The sequence below is a fragment of the Typopeltis vanoorti genome, chromosome 11, assembly GCF_054136105.1.
Source record: "Typopeltis vanoorti isolate ZY-2024b chromosome 11, IOZ_Tvanoo_1.0, whole genome shotgun sequence".
Taxonomy (NCBI): Eukaryota; Metazoa; Arthropoda; class Arachnida; order Uropygi; family Thelyphonidae; genus Typopeltis; species Typopeltis vanoorti.
Window position 1 is genome coordinate 68,024,373 of NC_143559.1, and position 20,593 is coordinate 68,044,965.

At 35.8% G+C, this 20,593-nt stretch overlaps 1 protein-coding gene across 1 annotated transcript in view; it reads left to right on the plus strand.

The window, feature by feature from the left end:
- The first annotated feature begins 2,184 nt into the window (after positions 1 to 2,184).
- LOC150101694 (HAUS augmin-like complex subunit 3) overlaps positions 2,185 to 20,593 on the plus strand; it is a 203,207-nt gene continuing 184,798 nt past the window's right edge. The window contains exons 1-2 of the mRNA XM_090400697.1: positions 2,185 to 2,216; positions 17,794 to 18,009. Coding sequence (XP_090256823.1) covers positions 17,831 to 18,009 — 179 coding nt within the window. The 5' untranslated portion in view covers positions 2,185 to 2,216; positions 17,794 to 17,830. The remainder of the gene's footprint in view (positions 2,217 to 17,793; positions 18,010 to 20,593) is intronic.

Genomic DNA, 20,593 nt, shown 5'->3' on the forward strand with positions numbered 1-20,593 from the left:
TAAAAGTATACAATACATTAGCCCTACCGGTCTTAATGTATGGAAGCGAAATCTGGACAATAAAACAAAAAGACAAACAAAGATTAACAACAGCAGAAATGAAGTTTATGAGAAAAACTGCAAAGTATACCCTATTTGATCACAAAAGAAACGAAGATATTATGAAAGAATTAAACCAAGAACCAGTAATTTAAAAAATTAAAAAATATAAACATAGATGGATGGAACACGTTCAAAGAATGAAAACAGAAAGATTACCAAAACAAGCCTTAAAGTACAAGCCATTAGGAAAAAGAAAACCAGGACGTCCTCTTAAACGATTCAACGATGACTTCTAAGGCCGGAACAGGCCATACTAGGCCTAAATCCTTGATACGTATGATGATGATGATGATGATGATTAGTTAATAAATTAATTTTTTAATTAGTTAAGAAATTAATTACATCTATATCTCCTCCAGAGATTTTTATTAAAAATAAAAACACCTTGTATAGGTAAAGTTGATAAGGCTCTGTATTACTAAAACCTTGGTATTTAGGGTCTAGCTACTCACTGAGGAGACCTCGAAAAAGGTTGAAACCGCTGGGTAGTGACCCTACCCATAATGTATTGCAGTATACATCTTCTAGTGAGATGTGCTTTACAGTTTTACATTATAGGAAATACAGGGTGTCCCAAAATCCACGCAAGAAGTGCTTTTGATAGAAAACACAGGTTTTTAATTAAAAATTGTAATTTCTTATTGATTCATAAAGTATACATTATAGGGTTATGCATGGAATAGCATATCAGGTAAATGGCCTACACGGCTTTGCTGGCACATACGCATTCTTTTGTCGAAATTTTCCATGATCGTTTTGCATAAATGTGGCTGAATTTCGCTGATACAGCGCTCAATTTCCTCCTTCAAGGGGTGGCTGGTCGTGGGCTTGTTGGCATAAACCTTAGACTTCAAAAAAAAAAAAAAAAAAAAGTCCAACGGCGTTAAGTCACATGATCTGGGCGGCCAATTCTGATCACCAAAACGGGAAATCACACGACCAGGAAATGACTCATGCAGTAATTGAGTTGTTTCTCAGGCTGTATGGCATGTGGCACCGTCTTGTTGAAACCACATGTTGTCCACATCCATATCTTGCAATTTAGGCACAAAAAACTGGATTATCATGTCGCGATAGCGAGCACCATTAACTGTCTTACCAGCCGCATTTTCTATTGCCTTACCAGCCGCATTTTCAAAGAAGAATGGACCGATGATGCCTTCAGCCCAAAATCCGCACCAAACAGTGACACGTTGTGGATGCATTTGTTTCTCAACAATCACTCGTGGATTTTCTGAACCCCAAATGCGACAATTTTGTCGATTAACGAAGCCATCAACATCAAAATGAGTCTCATCGCTGAAGATGATTTTGTTCGAAAAATAAGCATCCACTTGTTGTTGTTCCATAATCCATTCAACGAACTCTCTTTGCTGTGTGTGGTCAGTAGGCTTCAGTTCTTGAGTCAATTGAACTTTGTAAGCATAAAGATGCAAATCTTTCGTGAGAATACGCTGTAGAGAGCTTCTCGAAATGCTCAATTCAAGACCACGGTGCCGAATTGATGTTCCTGGACTCTCAGCAACACTCTCACGAACTGCTTCAATGTTTTCTGTTGAACGACTTGTTGAAGGATGGCCAGAGTGTATACGATCACTAATTGATCCAGTTTCCTTGAATTTTTTAATTAATCTTTTCACAGTTGATGAAGTTAAATCACTATTCTGACCATAGTTTGTACGAAAATAGCGAACTGTAGCTGCCAAAATTCATTATTTTTAAAATATTGCGCAACAATGAAAATGCGTTGTTCTTTCGTGTAGCGCTCCATTTTTAATAACCCTGAACTGTCAGCTGTCACGCTGTCTTTTTTTTCTCGTTGGTTTTCTCTTACTTGGGATTAGGAGTTAAATAACCAAGCTTATAAAATTACTTGGTAACCCTATACAGTATCCCCAAGTTAAAAAATTAATTAATTATATATATATATATATATATATATATATTTATTTATTTATTTATTTATTTTAACGCTATATATAACGCCGATTATTTTATTTTATTTTTTTGCCTGTTTAGCGTGATAATGAATTCTTTGATATGATATCTTACCATTAATCCTAACGTAGTAGCTGTGAAACTTTCTGGCGCTCGGTTCAAAGTAGTATTGAGAGGTAAATGTTCGATTTTGTTGGTTGTAAATTAATGCTCATGAAAAGAAAAATACGATATTTACAGTAATGGTTTCGTGTTTATGCAATGACGATTAATTTTTTTTTAAATGCGGTGTACGGTAAATCTGAGCAAATGGTGAGATGTGCATATTTTGTGTATAATATGTACATAATCACACACATGCAAAAAACAAGATGATAAGCAAGGAGACAAATCACACCTTAAAAAAAAAAAAAAAAAAAAAGGACACTTTTCTAGCAGCATAAATATTATCTACGAGGACCTGCATATTTAAAAGCTGTTTTAAAGTATGTTATTCTGCAAATCTGATGTAATTGGTAAGTATGTGTATATATGCCCATGCGATAAACAAGATACAGAGAAATAAATATATTTCTGTATCTCATAAAAAAATATCTGTTAGGAGGTGTACATAAACCAGTGTTTACCAATAGAAGTGAGATTTAGGTAATGACGAAAACAGAAAGATAGGTAGCATGTGGCCCAAAGAGCCTTGGAAAGAAGAATGCAGTATGTTAAAAAATGCGAATAGAATTAAAAATAATAGTAATTGTGGGATGATTGGAGTAAAGGATGTGAAATATTGTAAAGCATAGTGATGGACTGGTTATGTTAACGAATGAAAAATGGTCAAAATTAAGCACTAAGTTGATCCAAGGAACTTATGCAGCTAAGAATTAAAGATACCAAGAAATTATATTCGTGGTTTAATCCTTTACCCAGTGTAAGCAAATAAAGTTTGCACCTGAAGTGTTTTCAGTAGAAGTATATAGAAGCAGCTAAGGTGTAGAAGTAGCATAGCTGAAGAACAGCAGTGTATGAAAAGATGTTGAAGAAAATGAAAAAAGATGTATAACACTGATGCTACTGAGCATTATTTGCTTATTTTTTTATTGTTACCATTCATTTTAATGAACAGTTTTTGAATCTGTTGGTTCTTGAGAAATTTTCCCCCCTTCTGAATTGCAGTCTGCTTTTCAAAAGTTTCGGAATGTAGATTCAGAGCCAGTTCTATAAATAAATAAATAAATATATATATATAGAGAGAGAGAGAGATTTGAAAACAAAAGTATTTTCAACATTTTATTTTTCAAGTTCAGTACACAATATTTTGTAAGTAAGCAATATTTTGGAACATCTTGGCTTGTTATCCTCTGTCCCTCTTGTTGATGAAAGATGCTTACCATTAAGAACAATAAATATATGTCGGAAAAAAAGTCATTTAGGTCTTATGATGACTAAGAATAATATGCCGAATACAAACTTATTTGTAATGTAACAATGATGATGACTTTCATTACAGCTCTATTATTATTATAAGCATGCCTGTACATAAACATGGTGTGTTTAGTTTTTCTTGTGATTGCTAGCTTAAACAAATTCTTTCCCATCTTACCCTTTGATCCAGCCACATATATTTGACCATGAGTAAAGTAATCAAAGTTAAAAGTTGGGCTAGTAGCTTTAAGCACTGATTTGCCCTTCCATTTTATTGAATGATATAGTAAATGCTGGACAAGCAAAAAATTGCAGATCTTTTGGATTGGAATGACACTAACTGTTCTTAATGGAATTCTTAATATCAGTAATCTTTGTCCTTACTACTATTAGTCAGAATAGATCTTCAGTTATGTTTTGCTCTAATTGTTTTAATTATAGGATTGTTCCCATACACAGTCTATAAAATCTGATTTCATGATATGATATAATAATATAGTGAGGTGAACTTTATAATAATAACCAACATCAAAAGTACAAAACTAACAGTACTTAGAAATAAATAAATACAAAGTTAACAGATGCTTGAGTCCTTATCACAGATTTGATAAAGATGTTTTATGTGATTAATTTGTACCATTTTTTGGCAGTATATAGGTAAGTTTTTGCACATTTCTTATTTCTTTTTATAGCAGGAATCTCTTTTCATTTGCAATTATAAGATCTTTATGGTGACATACTTGGACATTAGATAGCAAAATGAGTCACATCCATGTATCACATGCAAATGTCATTAGCCATTTTTATTCTCTTCAGCAGATGAAGGGTGGGTTTCTCATTATTTTTTACACAATACATTTCTTTCTTACAATATAAATGCAAAACATGTATTTTGAAATTAAAATAAAAGCAATTTGAAATTATGTGTCGTTTATTGCACTGGCATGATGAGAAAGGCTGTTCTTTAATGCGAATTGGTGCAAGGGTGATACCATTTTTATACATTTTGACAGCTCTGAAACTTGCTCACAGAAAATGTTTAGTGAATACAGTACATTAACAAAACATGTTTGAAATCAGCAAAGGCCTCTGAACATTAATGTCTTCTGTTAATGCTAGCCTGATATGCTGAGTGGTTAGCATATCCGCTCTCCAGCTGAAATGCTGTGGGTTTGAATCTCGCCATGGATGTTTGTGATTGTCTGTGAAAATACTAGTGGTGGTTGTGGTGGGCAGTAGATGGCATCAGTGTAGAAGACTAATTTCTACTTTTTTGGATCATGCCCTACCTCAATGCCTGAAAGATTTTGATTCCCTCCCTGGCGTAATAGTCAACCAAGTTCTGAAAAAGTATAATATAAATAAGTGCTTCAATTAAAAAACGAATATAGGTTAAACTGTTTTTAATTTGACTTTCTTCAATGAATATAAATTTTATATTAAACTTTGTATATTATAAAACATAAATCGAACTCAACTTGAGAAAATAAATTCCAAGTTAATGTGATTCAAGTTAATTCAGTTTCAATCTCAAATCCCCCATGGTTTGTGATATCCAGACAGTTTCTTTTTTTTTTCAGTAACAAGTCATTTACAGCACTAATAAACCACATTCAACTAAATATGACAACGTGAAGGGCAACAATAATTTTCTAGCAAAACTAGTTGAATTGGGGTATTTTGTTTTTGTGTCATCACAAAGCCATGCCATTGTTCCTTTCATGTTGAATAAAGTTCTGATAGTCTCATCATTTTGCATTTCTGAGAGTTGTTCTTAATACTGCATGGCCACAACAGTTAAGTCCACTAGCATTGACTGAGTTATCCAAGATGGAAAATCAACTTCTTTTAAATCAGAAAATCTGTCGTTTAAATCACAGGCCATTTTGCTCAAGTGATCAGCAGTAACAGGCAGCAGCATCAGTTACCTTTCACTTATTTAGCCAATAAAATTGGTCAACTTTTTTGGCTGAAACATTCTTTGACATAATTGCAGAAATGCAACGAAGCCAAATCTTAGCCTTTGCATTAACAAAGGTCTTATTTGCTCCTTGCAGTTGTTTATTTAACATATTCAGCTTTTCAAAGATATCTATCAAATAACTCACAAATGCTTGATCATTAACTGTTTGTAGGAGTTTCATTTGAGATTTGTCATTCAAAAACTTGCTAAGAATATCAAATAGTTCCACGAATCGTCTCAGGTAATTCCCTTGTGACAGCCATCTCACTCGGTATGGAGCAATAGTCTTACATGGTCAGCAGTTTTATCCACACAAAACTGTTTGAAAAGACACTCACATTTGGAAGCTTTGATAGTGTTTATGCATTTTATAACTTAATTCAATATCTCATTTAGAACAGGTGAAAGTGTTTTGGAAACTAAATTTTCTCTGTGAATAACACAATGCACAAGCAACATTTCAGGATTGCCATCCTTCATTAATTTAAACAGCCACATTTCTTGCCCATCATAACAAGAGCATTATCTGTAGCACAAGATGTAACATTTTTCATTGATATTTGAGCTTTATCTAAATAATTTTTGAATTTATTGTATATATATTAATGGCAGTAGTGGTGGTTTTCAATGCTTCACAGAACAACATCTCTTCAATAAATTCACCATTGCCAATATATCTTACATAGGCCATCAATACAGCCTCACTGTCTCTCATACAGTTGATTCACCTATCTGTATTGAGAATTTCCTTGATCTCAACTTTTCAACAAGTTGTGTTGCCACATCTTTAGCCATCTCATCTATTCTTTTGATAACAGAGTTATTGCTCAGTGGCATTCCTTTGTCATCTTTCTCCAGAACTATTTAGAGAAAAGTTAATATTGCTGGCTTAATTAAATCCTCCCTTATAGTATGATTTTTTCCCGATTTAGCTATGAACAGAGAAATTTCATAACCAGCTTCAAGAGTATGATTTTTGGGTAGCAGTTTGTGCAGAGAACAATGAGTCTATTGTTGATCTTTTCTCAAACTTCTCCTTTAGAGACTTAAATTGGTTCAAATCATAGTTCACATAAGCACTATGTTTTGCCTTCAAATGTGCTTTGAGACAACCTTTTTTCATTGATTTGTTGGTCAAACAGTATTCGCACAATAGACAGAATGGTGACCATTCATCCTGAGCAGCAGGTATGAAACCAAACTTCAAATACTCATCTGAATACTGATAAACTTTTTTCTTACCAGCACTACTCATTTTATGCATGGCAATTAACAACTGAAAGGAAAAAAATAGGTTTATAAAGTATACTGTATGCATGTGTGGATTACACAAGGAAATTAATAAGGAAATGTGTATAATATGTATTTATACTACTTCAAAACACATATAATAAATAAAAAGTTACAATAATAAAAAAGTAAAGTTTAAAAGTCTATCGTCATAAGCAGAGAAAAATAAACATGGAAATATGAGAATTATGTTTATGTCTACAACTGTCAAAAACCTAATACAATTGTGGCAAAGTGTTAATTTTATTTAAATTGATAGTAGCACAAGTTTTAGGTAACCAGAAAACTAACAACATGTAAAAATGTTACATAAAAAAACGTCTGTACTAGCATGAAAAGCATTGACAATACATAAAAAATAAATAAACAAACTTGCCTTGTTTCTACAACAAAAACTGCACAAAGTTAAATTGGCACTGTTTACTTTTCAGAAGTGACAGATGCTATGATCTAACCTCAACATACTTACACTGCCAAGTATTTATGATTTATGTTGACTGTTGTACTAATGTTGTCAGGGTTGCAACATCGATAATTTATCGCTGCAATGGTGATTTTTTGACCACATCGGTAATGAGGTAAAAAATACGACATCATTTTCTAATTGTCCCCCCACCCTAAGATATTCAAATTTATACACCTACATTGGGGAACACTGGTGTAGATGATGCAGTTTGCTATGGTTGGTTGATTGAGTGGTGGAGGCAGAGTTGTGGAGTAGATGCTGTCCCTCGATGAGTCTTTGGACTCCTTGGAGGTGTCACGTAATAATAATGATAATGTTCGTTTGAACAGAGCTCCAGAAATCCACTTGCTGACTTACCATAGGTGAGCTATCAGAAACAACTTGTGAATGGAACTGCCAAATTATTTTATTGCAGGCAACCACCAATGAATTTATTCAAGTATTATATGCATCCAGGAGATACTACCGTTATGTGATTAATTTAATTAGTTAATTTCTTCATGAACCTTTCTACCCTTTGCTAGTTTGGCTGTTTTAGAAAGGTAAAGTAATTCCAATCTATGGCAACAGGTGGTTCTATTTATCTCTCGCACTTTGCTATAAACTTATGCCAAGTCAAGAATTGTCAAAACATTTTATGTTGTATAGATTGCAGTCATCACCATTCTTCTTACAGAAAAACAGAGATGCCATTAAACAAACAAAAAAGAAATAATAATTTAATGAGATTGATTTTTATTCCTTTCATTGACAACTGTACAAAATAATATGAATTTATATTCTTATTCATCCAACATTCTCTTTAACCTTTAAGTTTCAGCTCAATTGTAATATGTTGTTCTTAAAATCAAGACAACATAAGAAGAAGAATTCATCATAACATATTAATAATGGAATCACTTATATTAATTGAAATACTTTTATTTGTAAAATTTTTAGCTAAGTTTGATAGCCATTGTTTATACAATTATAGAAAAATACAAAAAAGAGAACGTTCGATTCATTTGAAGGTGCATGATATTATGCACTATCAGCTGCAGGAGAATAGCTCCATCTGTATTAATAGATATCCAAAATAAATTACAATAAAATAATTTAGTTAATAAATTATTTTTAAATATAAACAGTAAATTAATTACAAATTAAGGAACACATGAATGGTGAGTATTAGTCACCATTCATGTGACTATAACTTCCCAAAATTGATTAAGTTTGGGGCAATTGTTATTGTTCAGGTTTGGGTTGTGAATATGTGCTTCACAGCTTTCTTTGTGGTCTTTCCAGAAGAAAATAACTTTTGTGTAATGTAACACTTTGGTTTTGTTCCACTGAATCCTGTGTTTTGTAGGCAATGCATGGCTTGCTAAACCAGATTTGTTGGGTTCTTTAAGTGAAATGTATTCTGATGTTCTTCAAGATGAATTTGTGCAGAATGACCAGCCTGCCCATAATAACGTAATATCTTCCTTATCTCTCCTAAAGACAATTTCCCAATAAATCACCAATATCCTGCTTATTGGAGGACTGAAACGACTGTTGCCATTTTTAGTTTCCAGAGTAGGGTTTTAGTTTCTGTTCTTTGAATCTTCTAACATGCAATATGTCTAATGTCTCTCAAAGGCATACCAGAACATACTATTCCTCCATTCTTCAGAAGTACAGCATTAATGCAGTTCTGCACATGAATGGCAGAGTGTGCATGGGATTGAACCTGATGTACACTAGTTTCCATAAATTAAGGAACAAAGAGAAAAATCGCAATAATTCAGAAACTGTATGATGAAATTTTTTTGCAATTCTATAAATTCATCCACAAAAATTGTGAATAAATAGTGTAATTCAGTAAAATAGGTACATGAAGACAACGGTCAAAAACAAGTTCAATAAGGAATGTGGTCACCCCTCACAACGATGTTTCATAGTGTTTATAATGGTGTCCAGGCGTTCAGTGGATAATAACAATTTCGCCTGCAAAGCTCTTCTAAGTCCCTCAAGGTTTTTGGGGAGGGCATTGGCAGCAGCAACACATGTACATAGAGTATTCTAGACAACAGGATTAAGGTCAGTTGACCTTGCTGGCTCATCCATATGTACAATAGTCTCTTGAAGATCTTGGTAAATGAGCTTCACTCATTGAGGACGAGCATTATTGTCTTGTAGGATATATACTCCGCTATTGAATCTGCATATGGATAAACATAGGAATCCAAGATCTTGTTTCTATAAGTTTCAGCATTCATGGTTCTGCTCCCCAAATCATCATAAGTGTCTCTTTTCACGGATATCAGAGGAATGATAACATGCCCCTGATTCTCTCCTGATCAGAGCACCCTTGGTATCTCTTTGTAGAGCAATACCAACTCTCATTGGTCTTTGATCCAGTTGATGTGGAATCTGGCCCATTTCAAATGCTCTTTTCCTGTGGTGTGGAGGATGGGGGGGGGTACTCAGACTGCCAGTTTTCTCGTATACAGACCACCTTCATGAAGCCTGCCATATATATACACGCACACACATACATGCACATAGTTAAAGCAGATACTAATGTTCCTCTAGACAACATGAGGTCAAAATAGTAGCTGATTCAGAGTATGATTTCTGTTTTGACTAGCAGATAGTTGGAGATATCGATCACCCACTGCAATTGTAGTCCCTGGACTTCCTTCGCCATTTCTCTGGGATGCTAATTGATTGTTGGAATTGATTCCACAGTCTCTAAACCACAAAATGACTCACATGCAACTATCTGTTTATAGCAAGTAGGAAAGACAATGAATCAGAATGGGATAGTTAGTATAAGGCATCAAAATAGGGATGGGACAAGTTGGCTTCTGTAATTCATGTATACAAATGCCAGAAGTATTAGGAACAAGAGGGAAGAATTTTTGGCCTTGGTTGGCACTTCCAGGCCACAGGTTATTGGCATTAGTGAACCATGGCTGACAGAAGATGACACAGCTAGTGGGATTGAATGTGAGGGGTATGGTGTGTTCAGGAGAGACAGGGAGAATAAAATGGGGGAAGGTGTGTTATTGATGATAGTAGATGAGCTACAGCCAAGGAGAATAGAAGTGGAACTGCAGGATAGAGAAAAGAGCACATTTGAGGCTATTTGGTGTGAGACTGAAACTAGCAGAACAAAATATATAGTTGGGTGCTGCTATAGACCAGGTGATGGAATAGATGGTGGCGAGAGTATGCATAAGCAAATAGAAGAAATGAGTGGAAGGAGGGTAATTATTATGAGAGATTTCAACTATGATAACATTGATTGGAAGGAGGAGAGGACACATGGGAAGAAGGAATTGGATTTTATGCAGTTATTAAGGGATAACTATCTGCGACATCATGTAATTGAAAATACTAGGGGTCAGAGAGTGCTTGACCTGGTAATTGCATCTGAGAATTTGGCTGTAACGAATATGACCACGTTGCCACCAATTGGTGAGAGTGATCATGGGGTCTTGACTTGGGAGGTGGCTAAAGGTGTGGAATTTACAATTAAGACAGGGTACATGTGGAATTATCAGGCTGGTAGATATGACAAGCTTAGGAGATTGATTGGTACAGTGCCATGGCGTGTACAACTGCAAGGGCTAGAAGTTGACAGTGCATTGGAGGTGGTTAAAAAGTGTTTGCATGAAGCAATAACTGACTGTATACCTAGAGTCCGAATAATAAATTAAGTAGGAGTTAAATGGATGAATAACACCATTAAGCTTGAGCTGCAAAAAAAGAAACAACTATGGAGGGAATTTAAGGAGAAAGATGACTGGCAGGCACACGAACAGTATAAAGCCCAGGTCAGAAGGGTAACGAGTGTGGTAAGAAAAGCAAAAAAGGATTACGAAAGAACATTGGCCATGCAGGCTAAAGAGAATCCTAAACAGTTTTTTCGATATGTTGCAAGTAAAAGAAAAAATGTATATGGCAGAATGATTTTAAAGAATGCGAATGGTAGGGAGGTAACTGAATCAGTTGATATAGTTGAATTACTGAGTGAGCACTTTGCAAGAGTATATCATCCAGGTGGTGACATTGGAGATATGAATGAACCAATAGATTATATGGGAATTGTGGTGAATGAGGTGGAGGTGAGTAGCCTATTGCAAAACCTCAATGTCAATACATCTGTGGGATTCGATGGTATACCAGCTTGTGTTGTACGTGAAGCGGCTAAAGAATTGTCAGTACCCTTGACCATTTTGTTTAATCTGAGTCTCGGGTCTGGGTTAGTCCCAAGGGGGGGGGGTGGAAAGAAAGGAAAATAGTTCCACTGCATAAAGGAGGTTCCAAGACTACTGTTGTAAATTACTGACCGATTAGCATATCAGGAATCGTTGCCAAGGTCTTGGAGAAACTAGTCGAGAAGAATACAGGATTGGATAGATGAAAATGGGATACTATATGGGAGGCAACATGGTTTTGTGAAGGGTAGATCATGCCTCAGTAACTTGCTCACGTTTTATAACACAGTGATAGCTGAACTGGATAAGGGTAATGGGTTTACAGTGATTCTACTGGACCTTGCCAAGGCCTTTGACAGGATACCCCATGGAACTCTAATCAGTAAACTGGAGCAGATGGGGATGGATATAGGGTTGGTGAGATGGATAGGAGGGTGATTGATGGAGAGATACAAGAGAGTGGTTTATTCAGGAGTGGAGTCCAAAAGACGGCTTGTGACTAGTGGTGTGCCGCAGGGTTCTGTTCTTGGACCACTACTTTTCAATTTGTTCATTAACAATATATGAAAGGATCTGAGAGGAAGTGTTCACTTGTTTGCTGATGATGCAAAGTTGGGTAGAGCAATTGTGAGTGCACAGAATGTCAAAATTTTGCAGGATAATTTGGATAGTTTGGAGGACTGGGCTAGGGAAAATGGATCTCAATTTAATGTGGCAAAGTGTAAGGTTATGCATTTTGGAATGAAAAGATTAGCAGCAGTATATCACATTGGTGGAACCATACTCCAGGAGATTGATGAGGCCAGGGATTTGGGAGTGTTGGTGGATAGGGAGTTGAAGTTTAGGGAGCACATTGCAAAAGTGACTAAATCAGCTCATCAAATCACTTGGTTACTGAAAAATACTTTAACAAGCAGAGACAAACAAGTTATTGTTCCTCTATATTGAGCCCTGATAAGACCCCATCTGGACTACTGTGCCCAGATATGGGCACCAGGGTTTCTTCTTGATGGAGAGGAGGTGGAGAGGATCCAGAGAGACGAGTGACCAAGATGGTGGCAGGTCTGTGGAATGAACCTTATGAGAACAGATTGAAGATTTGTGGGTTGCAAAAATTGGTTGATAGGTGGAAAAGGGGTGATATGATTGAGACATTCAAATTACTGAAGGGTTTATATAAGATTAATTCAGAAGATATTTTTGAGAATAGGACTGGTGGTGGTGGGAGGACTAGGGGCCATACATGGAAGCTGGGCAAGAATGTGGTTAACAAGGGTGTTAGAGCTAGGTTTTTTACTTGGAGAGTGGTAAATGAGTGGAATAAGCTGCCAGAGTCTGTTGCGGGTGCTATGACCGTGAATGAGTTCAAGGCGAGGTATGATAGATACTGTGTGAATGTCGAATAGTTGTTCTTGACATGATGTTAGGGCCTCCCTTGATGAGTCTGTCGACTTCTTGGAGTTGCCCTAAATAATAATAATAATCCTCCTGACTTTTGGCCACATCTAGTTATATAATGGTTTCCCACCTCAATTCATCAGTTAAATAATGTCTTGCAGCCATGAATAAAAATTTTACTATCACAAAATGTCTTGTTCTCGCTCCATACACAAAATTGGAAGCCACTCTAAAACGTTCACTTTTATGCCATGGTTCATTTGGCACATACTGCTGATAGGGCTATTCATTTGTATATGATAACCAGACCCACCTTCACTTTTTTACATGATGTATCAGACTTTCATGTGCTTGTTCCCCCCCTTCCCCCTTCTGTTATCACAGTTTTTCTCTTTGTTAAGAAAAACTGTGATTTAATTTATAGAAACCAGTATATTTAGGTTTCTTCCTGATAATTCTGTAGTCATATACACTGACAGATCATGCCAAGAGTGAGCTTTTGTAGTGGTATGTATGGGACATTATTGAAGCCATGTTATATCATGGAGACTGGAAGCTCTGTATGGGCAACTTGTTTAAGAGTCTATCTCCTCCCATTATATATAATTTTTATATGTAATTTATATAATTTCTTGGCATCTTTAATTTATCCTCCCATAGTATATTCCCCGTGCACTTTTTCATTCTCAAAAATACTAATATGACATATACTCAACTAGATGTAGTGTGACTGGGTTAAAATAAAAAAAGAAAACCTTCCTTAAGCCATCTTCTCCCGCTCCTCCTACATTTGGATTTCTCGTGATTTCATGCTGATGAGGATGAAGCACCCTGATGAATTGCTCACCAAATACCTTGACTACATCCTCTGTAGCAGTAACCAATTTACCATTTTTCATCCATTACAATAACATCTTGCAATAATCATTTTTCCTTCTACTTGCTACATATCAGAAAAAACTAGTAATTTTCTTTATTTGATTCCTATTTTTTACTTGCTTTTGATGTTCATACCAAATAAGTCACCTTCCTGGGCTGCTTTTTATACGCCTCATGCAACTAAATATCACCATGTTTCATTATGTGTTACCTCATAGTGCTTTCTTCTTCCAGATTTAATCTCTTCTTTCATCCACCTGAGACCTTCCTAATTCACCTTTTGACCTTTGTAATACATTTTACAGTGATGGTGTTAAATATCCCTGGGCCGGTACTCAAGCAGCATTTATCTCCTTTCCACTTAATTCTTCACTCTATGCTATAACTCCAGGCTGTCTCCTAGGCTTTTCATAATAACTGGCCTTGTAGTTCCACGTATATCCTTTCCTCACAGAAGTCTTCTGTGGCTGGCCATCACCCATGTGATCACTGTCACTCTTGATAAGTGATCAGTACACAATAGACAATATTTAAATATAAATATTCACTCTGTTGGGGGAATTTTGTAGACTACTGGACTAGCATATGTGTTGTAGTAATAGTATAAATTAAAGATGCCAAGAAATTATACTCTTGGTTTAATCCTTTATCCAAGTGTAAGCAAACACAGTTTGCGCATTGTTGCACACATTTTGTATGTTCTTGGAATGGAGAGTGCCTGCCTGGTTGGCCGAGTTGTTACAGTATCCGCTCTCCAGCCAAAAGGCTGATGTTTCGAATCCTGTCGTGAGCATGGATGTTTGTGATTGTCTGTGAAAATAGTGGTGGTGTTCAGAGGTCTTCAACCTTTCAGAAAGTGTGAGCCCCGTTAAAAATTTAAATGAAGCCTGCGGGCCACTAAGGTATACTGCAGTATTCAGAATTGTAAGATGCTTTCCAGATTCACAAGGAACGCTGCATTTGATACTTTACATAAAATACTATAAAAATAAACAAACTCAGCTTTAAAAAGCATAGGTAGGAGTCAGGTTCATGATAAGTAAATACAATCAATACTTGAAAAAAGATAATTTAATGAAGAAAATATTCATTTTTTTACAATGTCAATGAGCAACTTGGCAATGTTTTTTCTTGACCAGCTTATCGATGTTGGCATCAGGGTTGGAAGTCGCTATGTGTAGAGTATTCTCGAGATGTTGGTCTGTAATCTGAGTTCTTGTCTTGGACTTTACATGCTTCATTCTGGAGAAAAACTGCTCACATCTTCAAAGCATGCCGGCAAAGATTAGAGAATGCATCCTCAGAAATGTAGTCTTTGTAAAATGTAAGTAAGGGCACATTGAATAATTTTTCTCTCAAAGAAGAGTTGTTTTAGAGTTCAAGCAGCTCCATTTGTACTGAGCCTGGCATTTTGGCAGCATTGACACTGAATGGCGTTGAAAATAATTCTAAAGAAGACTGTTGATTATAAAAATCACTAAACCCTCTTCGAACTCACTTCGAAACACGGCTAATTTTGTAGCGTATTCATCAAGAGGCAAACAGTTGGACTCAGTGAGAAGCTGAAAATGAGTTAAGTCTTTTTTTGTGAGTTGTGCCTCCCAAAGTTTGAGCTTGGCCATAAAAGCTTTGATGTGATCAAACAGCATGTGCACCAGCTGATCTTTGGATTGTAGCCAAGTATTTAGGTCATTCATATGCAGCGAGATGTCAGTCACAAAGGCAAAGTCTGTCATCCACTTCGGATTGTTAAATTCCGCAATTAGATTTGTCAAAGACTCTTAAGAACCTTCCCTCTGCTCAACCAATGCACATCACTATAATAAACCACATCGCCGTGATCCACTTCGCACTCTTGGGTCAAAAACTCTTGGAATTGATGATGATTCAATCCTCTCGCCCTAATAATGTTGACAACAGTCACAATAACTTTCTTGACATTCTCAAATCCAATAGTTTTTGTGCACAAATTCTTCTTGTGGATTAAACAGTGGTAATGGATCAAATCTTTTCCTTCTAGTTCCGGTTCTTTCCTTAGCAGTGCAACAAACCCACCATAGCAGGGGCACCGTCAGTTACCACACCGTCGAGGTTGGTTAAGCTGAGGTCGAAACGCTGGAGCGTTTTCTTGGTGGCTTCAAGAATATCAGTGCCTTTCATCATTCCCTTCATAAATATGAGCGCTAGCAGTTCTTCTGTCACATTGATTTGTTGATCAGTGCCACGAACAAAGATAGCCAGTTGTGCTGTATCCTTCACATCTGTGCTCTCATCTAAAAGCAAGTTAATGTGACGTAAATTCGGACAACCATTTTTGTAAAGTTCAATGTCATTGGCAAGTTCTTCGACACATCGTGCTACACTTACCCTAGACAAACTCGGTTTTTTAAATACTTCCTTATTATTTGGGTACAGAATATCCCTAGCAGCGATGAGATGCTCTTTCACAAACTCGCCATCCAAGAAGGCTTTTGATTTTTTAGCAATTTTTTCAGCTATTACATAACTTACTTTGACACACGCTTTGCTCTCTTCCCTTTGCCTTTTAAACATACCTTGCTGGCATTTAAATGATTTGGAGATGGTTCACTTTGTCCACACAAAGCCGCCCTTGAAGGTGATCGAAATTGGATGCATGCTTTGTCTCATAGTGTCATTTTATATTGTACTCTTTTGATACTGACACTGACTCACGACAAATTAAACACACTGGCTTATCGTCGATCGGCACAAAAAAGTAGAAATTGGTCTACTTTTCATTAAAAACCTGACAACAATCACTTGATTTACGTTTTTTACTCGTAGATGCCATAGTGGTGGAAAGTGAACTCAAAAAATGATCCAAAATGGCATGTAACAGTTATTATCCACTGAATATGCCTCACACTAATGAAAAAAGTCTGGCAATATAAAACCACAATAGGCTATGGCTGACATGACGAACCTGCATGCACTTATACACGAATATTAAATTGTTCACGACTGACTGATTGTGGATGAGATCCTCTTGTATTTATATGAAAATAATGAAGTATTGAGAACCTTTGAGATTTATCTGGAAGGCACTAGACAGCGCACTCGAACAAACTACTGCTTCAGTCATCTACCTGCGACGTTAGTACTAGTACTTATGTACCGCTTGGCGCTGGTAGATGGCTGAAGAAGCATGTCTATTTAATATTTATTTTTATAGCATTTTAAGTAAAGTATCAAATGCACAGCATTCCTTGTGAATCTGGAACTCATCTTACAATTCTAAATACCGCAGTATAGCTTAGTGGGCAATGAGCTTCATTGAAATTATTTTTTATTTAATTGCATTTTAATGTTAATTAGTTATTTTTTCAAAATGGTAGCTGGGCCACGGCAAAGAGCTCTGTGCACCGCAGGTGGCCTGCAGGCCATTCGTTGAAGACCCCTGTGTAGATGATGAAGGTAGATGCAGCTATTGGAATGGTGGAGATGGAGAGCTGTAGAGCAGGTGCCCTCCATTGATGAGTCTTTGGACTTCCTGGAGGTGTTGCATAATAATAATAATATTAAGTAACTTCACGACAGGCAACTCGTATATAGAGGATAATGACTTCACATTGCTTGCCTTAGTATCCTGTTAGGCCTTGATCAGGCTTTATACAATGGATTATTGTGTACAGATTTTGGTCACAATATGGATTGTGACTTGGTCTTAGGGAAGTGGGGTATGAAGACAGATTGAAGGAATGCAATTTGCAAAACATCATGAATAGGAGGGGGGAAAGGGGGATATAGTTTGTAAGGGGGGTTGTTACCATGTTAATGTGGAAGAAATTTTTCATAGAATGGGAAAAGGGGACCATCAAGACAAGAGGCTATTCCTGGTGACTGTAAGCAAGTAAGGAGTGAGTTCTTGGAATAGAGAGTGGGTGGTAAATGGAATCATTGCCTTGGAGTATGAATGCAGCATTGTCAAATGAGTTTAAAAAAGCAGTTTGATGAGCTGTGTGTGATAGTGTGTACCTCCCACAATGAGTCTTTTAACTCCATGATTGAAGTCAATAATAACTGCATGTGCTATATGATATGATAAAAATTAATATTTCTTTTATATATCTCTAAAATTGTTTTGAAAGCATTTATGACATATCTGTTTATTTTATTTTTTACTACCCTGGCAGCAATCAGTCGTCTAGAGTTCCTTTACATCTTGTCACAATGAATCTTGGAGAAAATTTTTTTGATGTTTTGGTTAAAATAAGTTATCCAGCAGTTAATAAATTAGAAGCAGCCAGTTTTGATTGGATGTTTGAAAATGAAAAAATGGCACCTTTTCTTAATGAATTCTGTGGATTAATCAATAATGAAAACCTTTTGACTGAAGCTGAACTTGAAGAGTAAGCATTCCTTGAATTCTTTTTCATTTAGCAGTACTTATGAAGATTAAAATTATTTAATTAAATTTGCTGCTTTAAGAATACTTATGACATAAGACTGAATGATATATTCACGTAAATACAAGAAAGATATTTAACCAAATATTTCGGTCTGGAAATAGCAGACCACCCTCAGTGGTATTACAAGAACAGTTTTTAAAAAAATACAAGCTAGAATACTAACAATAGATCATTAAAAATAGAACATGGCACGTGATGTTATATCACTAAGTATGAAACGGAATATTTTGAAGTAGAAACATGATTAAAAAATAAATAAATAAATAAAATAAATAAAAATTAATGAGTAATCTTGATTAGACTCTCCCAGATTTTTGATATAGATATACAGTCATTACGATTCAGGTTGGGACGATGGAGCAAGGCCTCCACACTTTCCTTGAACAAACGTTCGAACCTATAACGGGATCTATGTAAGAGGCGAGTCCTGGATCTTCAAAATATTCCATTTCATACTTAGTGATATAACATCATGTAGCGTGTTCTATTTTTAACGATCTGTTGTTAGTATTCTAGCTTGTATTTTTTTTAAAACTGTTCTTGTAATACCACTGAGGATGGTCTGCTATTTCCAGACTGAAATATTTGGTTAATTAAATATCTTTCTTGTGTTTATGTGCATATATCATTATTTGATTAAAGTTATGGTCAGTATATTTTATAAATTTCATTCATCCCCCCCTCCACATATACTAAAAAAAAAAGTATAATTTCCAGTGTGAGAGAATATTAATGTACTCTGAGGATGTGTTAAAAAAATGCAGTTATATTAGAAATAATTAAGCACAGAAGTATCATATGTAGAACTTAATCTCATGTATTTATTCTATTGCATGTAAATTTGCAGTTTTCAGAGTAATAGAAAAGTGAATGAAAAACTCTCTAAACTTCTCTTGACAGAAATAAGGAATGGATTTTATTTGTATTAATTCACACACACAATCTTAATTCGTTTCATTCATCCAGTTTTACAGTATGTTCCTTTGAGTTTTATAAAGTGATCTGTTTTGTACAATGCTAAAAATCGTTAGCATGATAGATTTCATTTTTGATTACTGGAAAATGTATCATTAATTCCAATGTGAGAGAATTAATTTCTTTTTTGTATTAGAAATCATTATCTCAGATGTTGAACTAATTTTATGCATTTATTTCACCTGCCTTATTTCACTTTATTCCTTTCAAAATAATGGAAAATTCCATGAGATGCTCTCTAAACTTCTTTTGCTTATTTAGCTTCTTTAACTAGAGATCATCATCACCATGTGTATATCACCCACTGTGTTCAGAAAATGTCTGAGCGACTGAGCATTGCCTTGACATCTCAAAAATATGTGATCATCTCTGCCATAAAGGCTTTTTAAGTTAGCCTCTATCCTGTTATCTGACTTCAGTCTTTTGCAATTAAGTTCACATTGAATATATGAACATAAGATGGATTTTTATTCTAAAACTAAACGTTTAAAATTAATTCTGAAATACCTCAAGTTTCTGTCCTCTCACATACCTTCTTCCTTCTAACAGTATCAGTGCCCTCTAGTTATTAGAAATCCATCTAATCCATCTGCAGTTTTGCTTATTCTGATACACTGGGCTTTTTCTTATTTGATATCCTGCATTTTACAAATAAAGAAAACTAACCATATCTTTACTTTCAGCTCCTTAAATGTTAATATCCCTTTATTATGAGGAGCTGATAATGTTCACTATTCTGTACTTATTATTATTAACAAATCTCCACCAAGTCATTGGGCTGGTGTTTACACTCACCCAGTGCTGCATCTTTCATGATTATTATTATTTGGTAACCTCCAGAGAGGCAACAGACTCATCGTGGGAGGCCTACTCAATCAGCAACAAGTCCATCATAATGAGCTTTGAAGTTATATACGTTACCTGCACTCACAATGCACTCAGGCAGTGAATTCCACTCACTAACGACACTTTCCACATAAAAAAATCTACTCCACACACCCTTCTTCACCACATCTCTATACAACTTCCAGGGATGGCCTCTCATTCTTCCCATCTTAACATCCACTCTTTTAATTTCTTCTGCATTAATCTGATAGAATCTCTTAACTAACTTGAAGGTCTCTATCATATCTCCTCTTTTCCTCCTATCCACCAACCTCTGTAATCCATATTCTCTCAAATGCCCTTCATAGCCAACACTCCAGAGTTCCGATATTACTTTGGTTATTCGTCTTTGGTTCCTCTCTAGTGTTTCCACATCACAGTGAAAACTAGGTGACCAAATCTAAACACAATAGTTCATATGTGCCTGACTGATCCCTTATATAGAGGCACCACCTCCTTATCCCTCACATGGCAATGTGCTTTTTATCATAGCAGCTATATGATGTGCAGTCTTTGCAACACATGCGATGTCCCCTCCGTACTTCAGTCCACTCTCTACCATCACTCCAAGATCTTGGATCTCATCCACTTCCTGAAGTATAGCTCCACCAATACAGTATGTAGTCTTATGTCTCTGTATCCCAAAGTGTAACACCTTGCATTT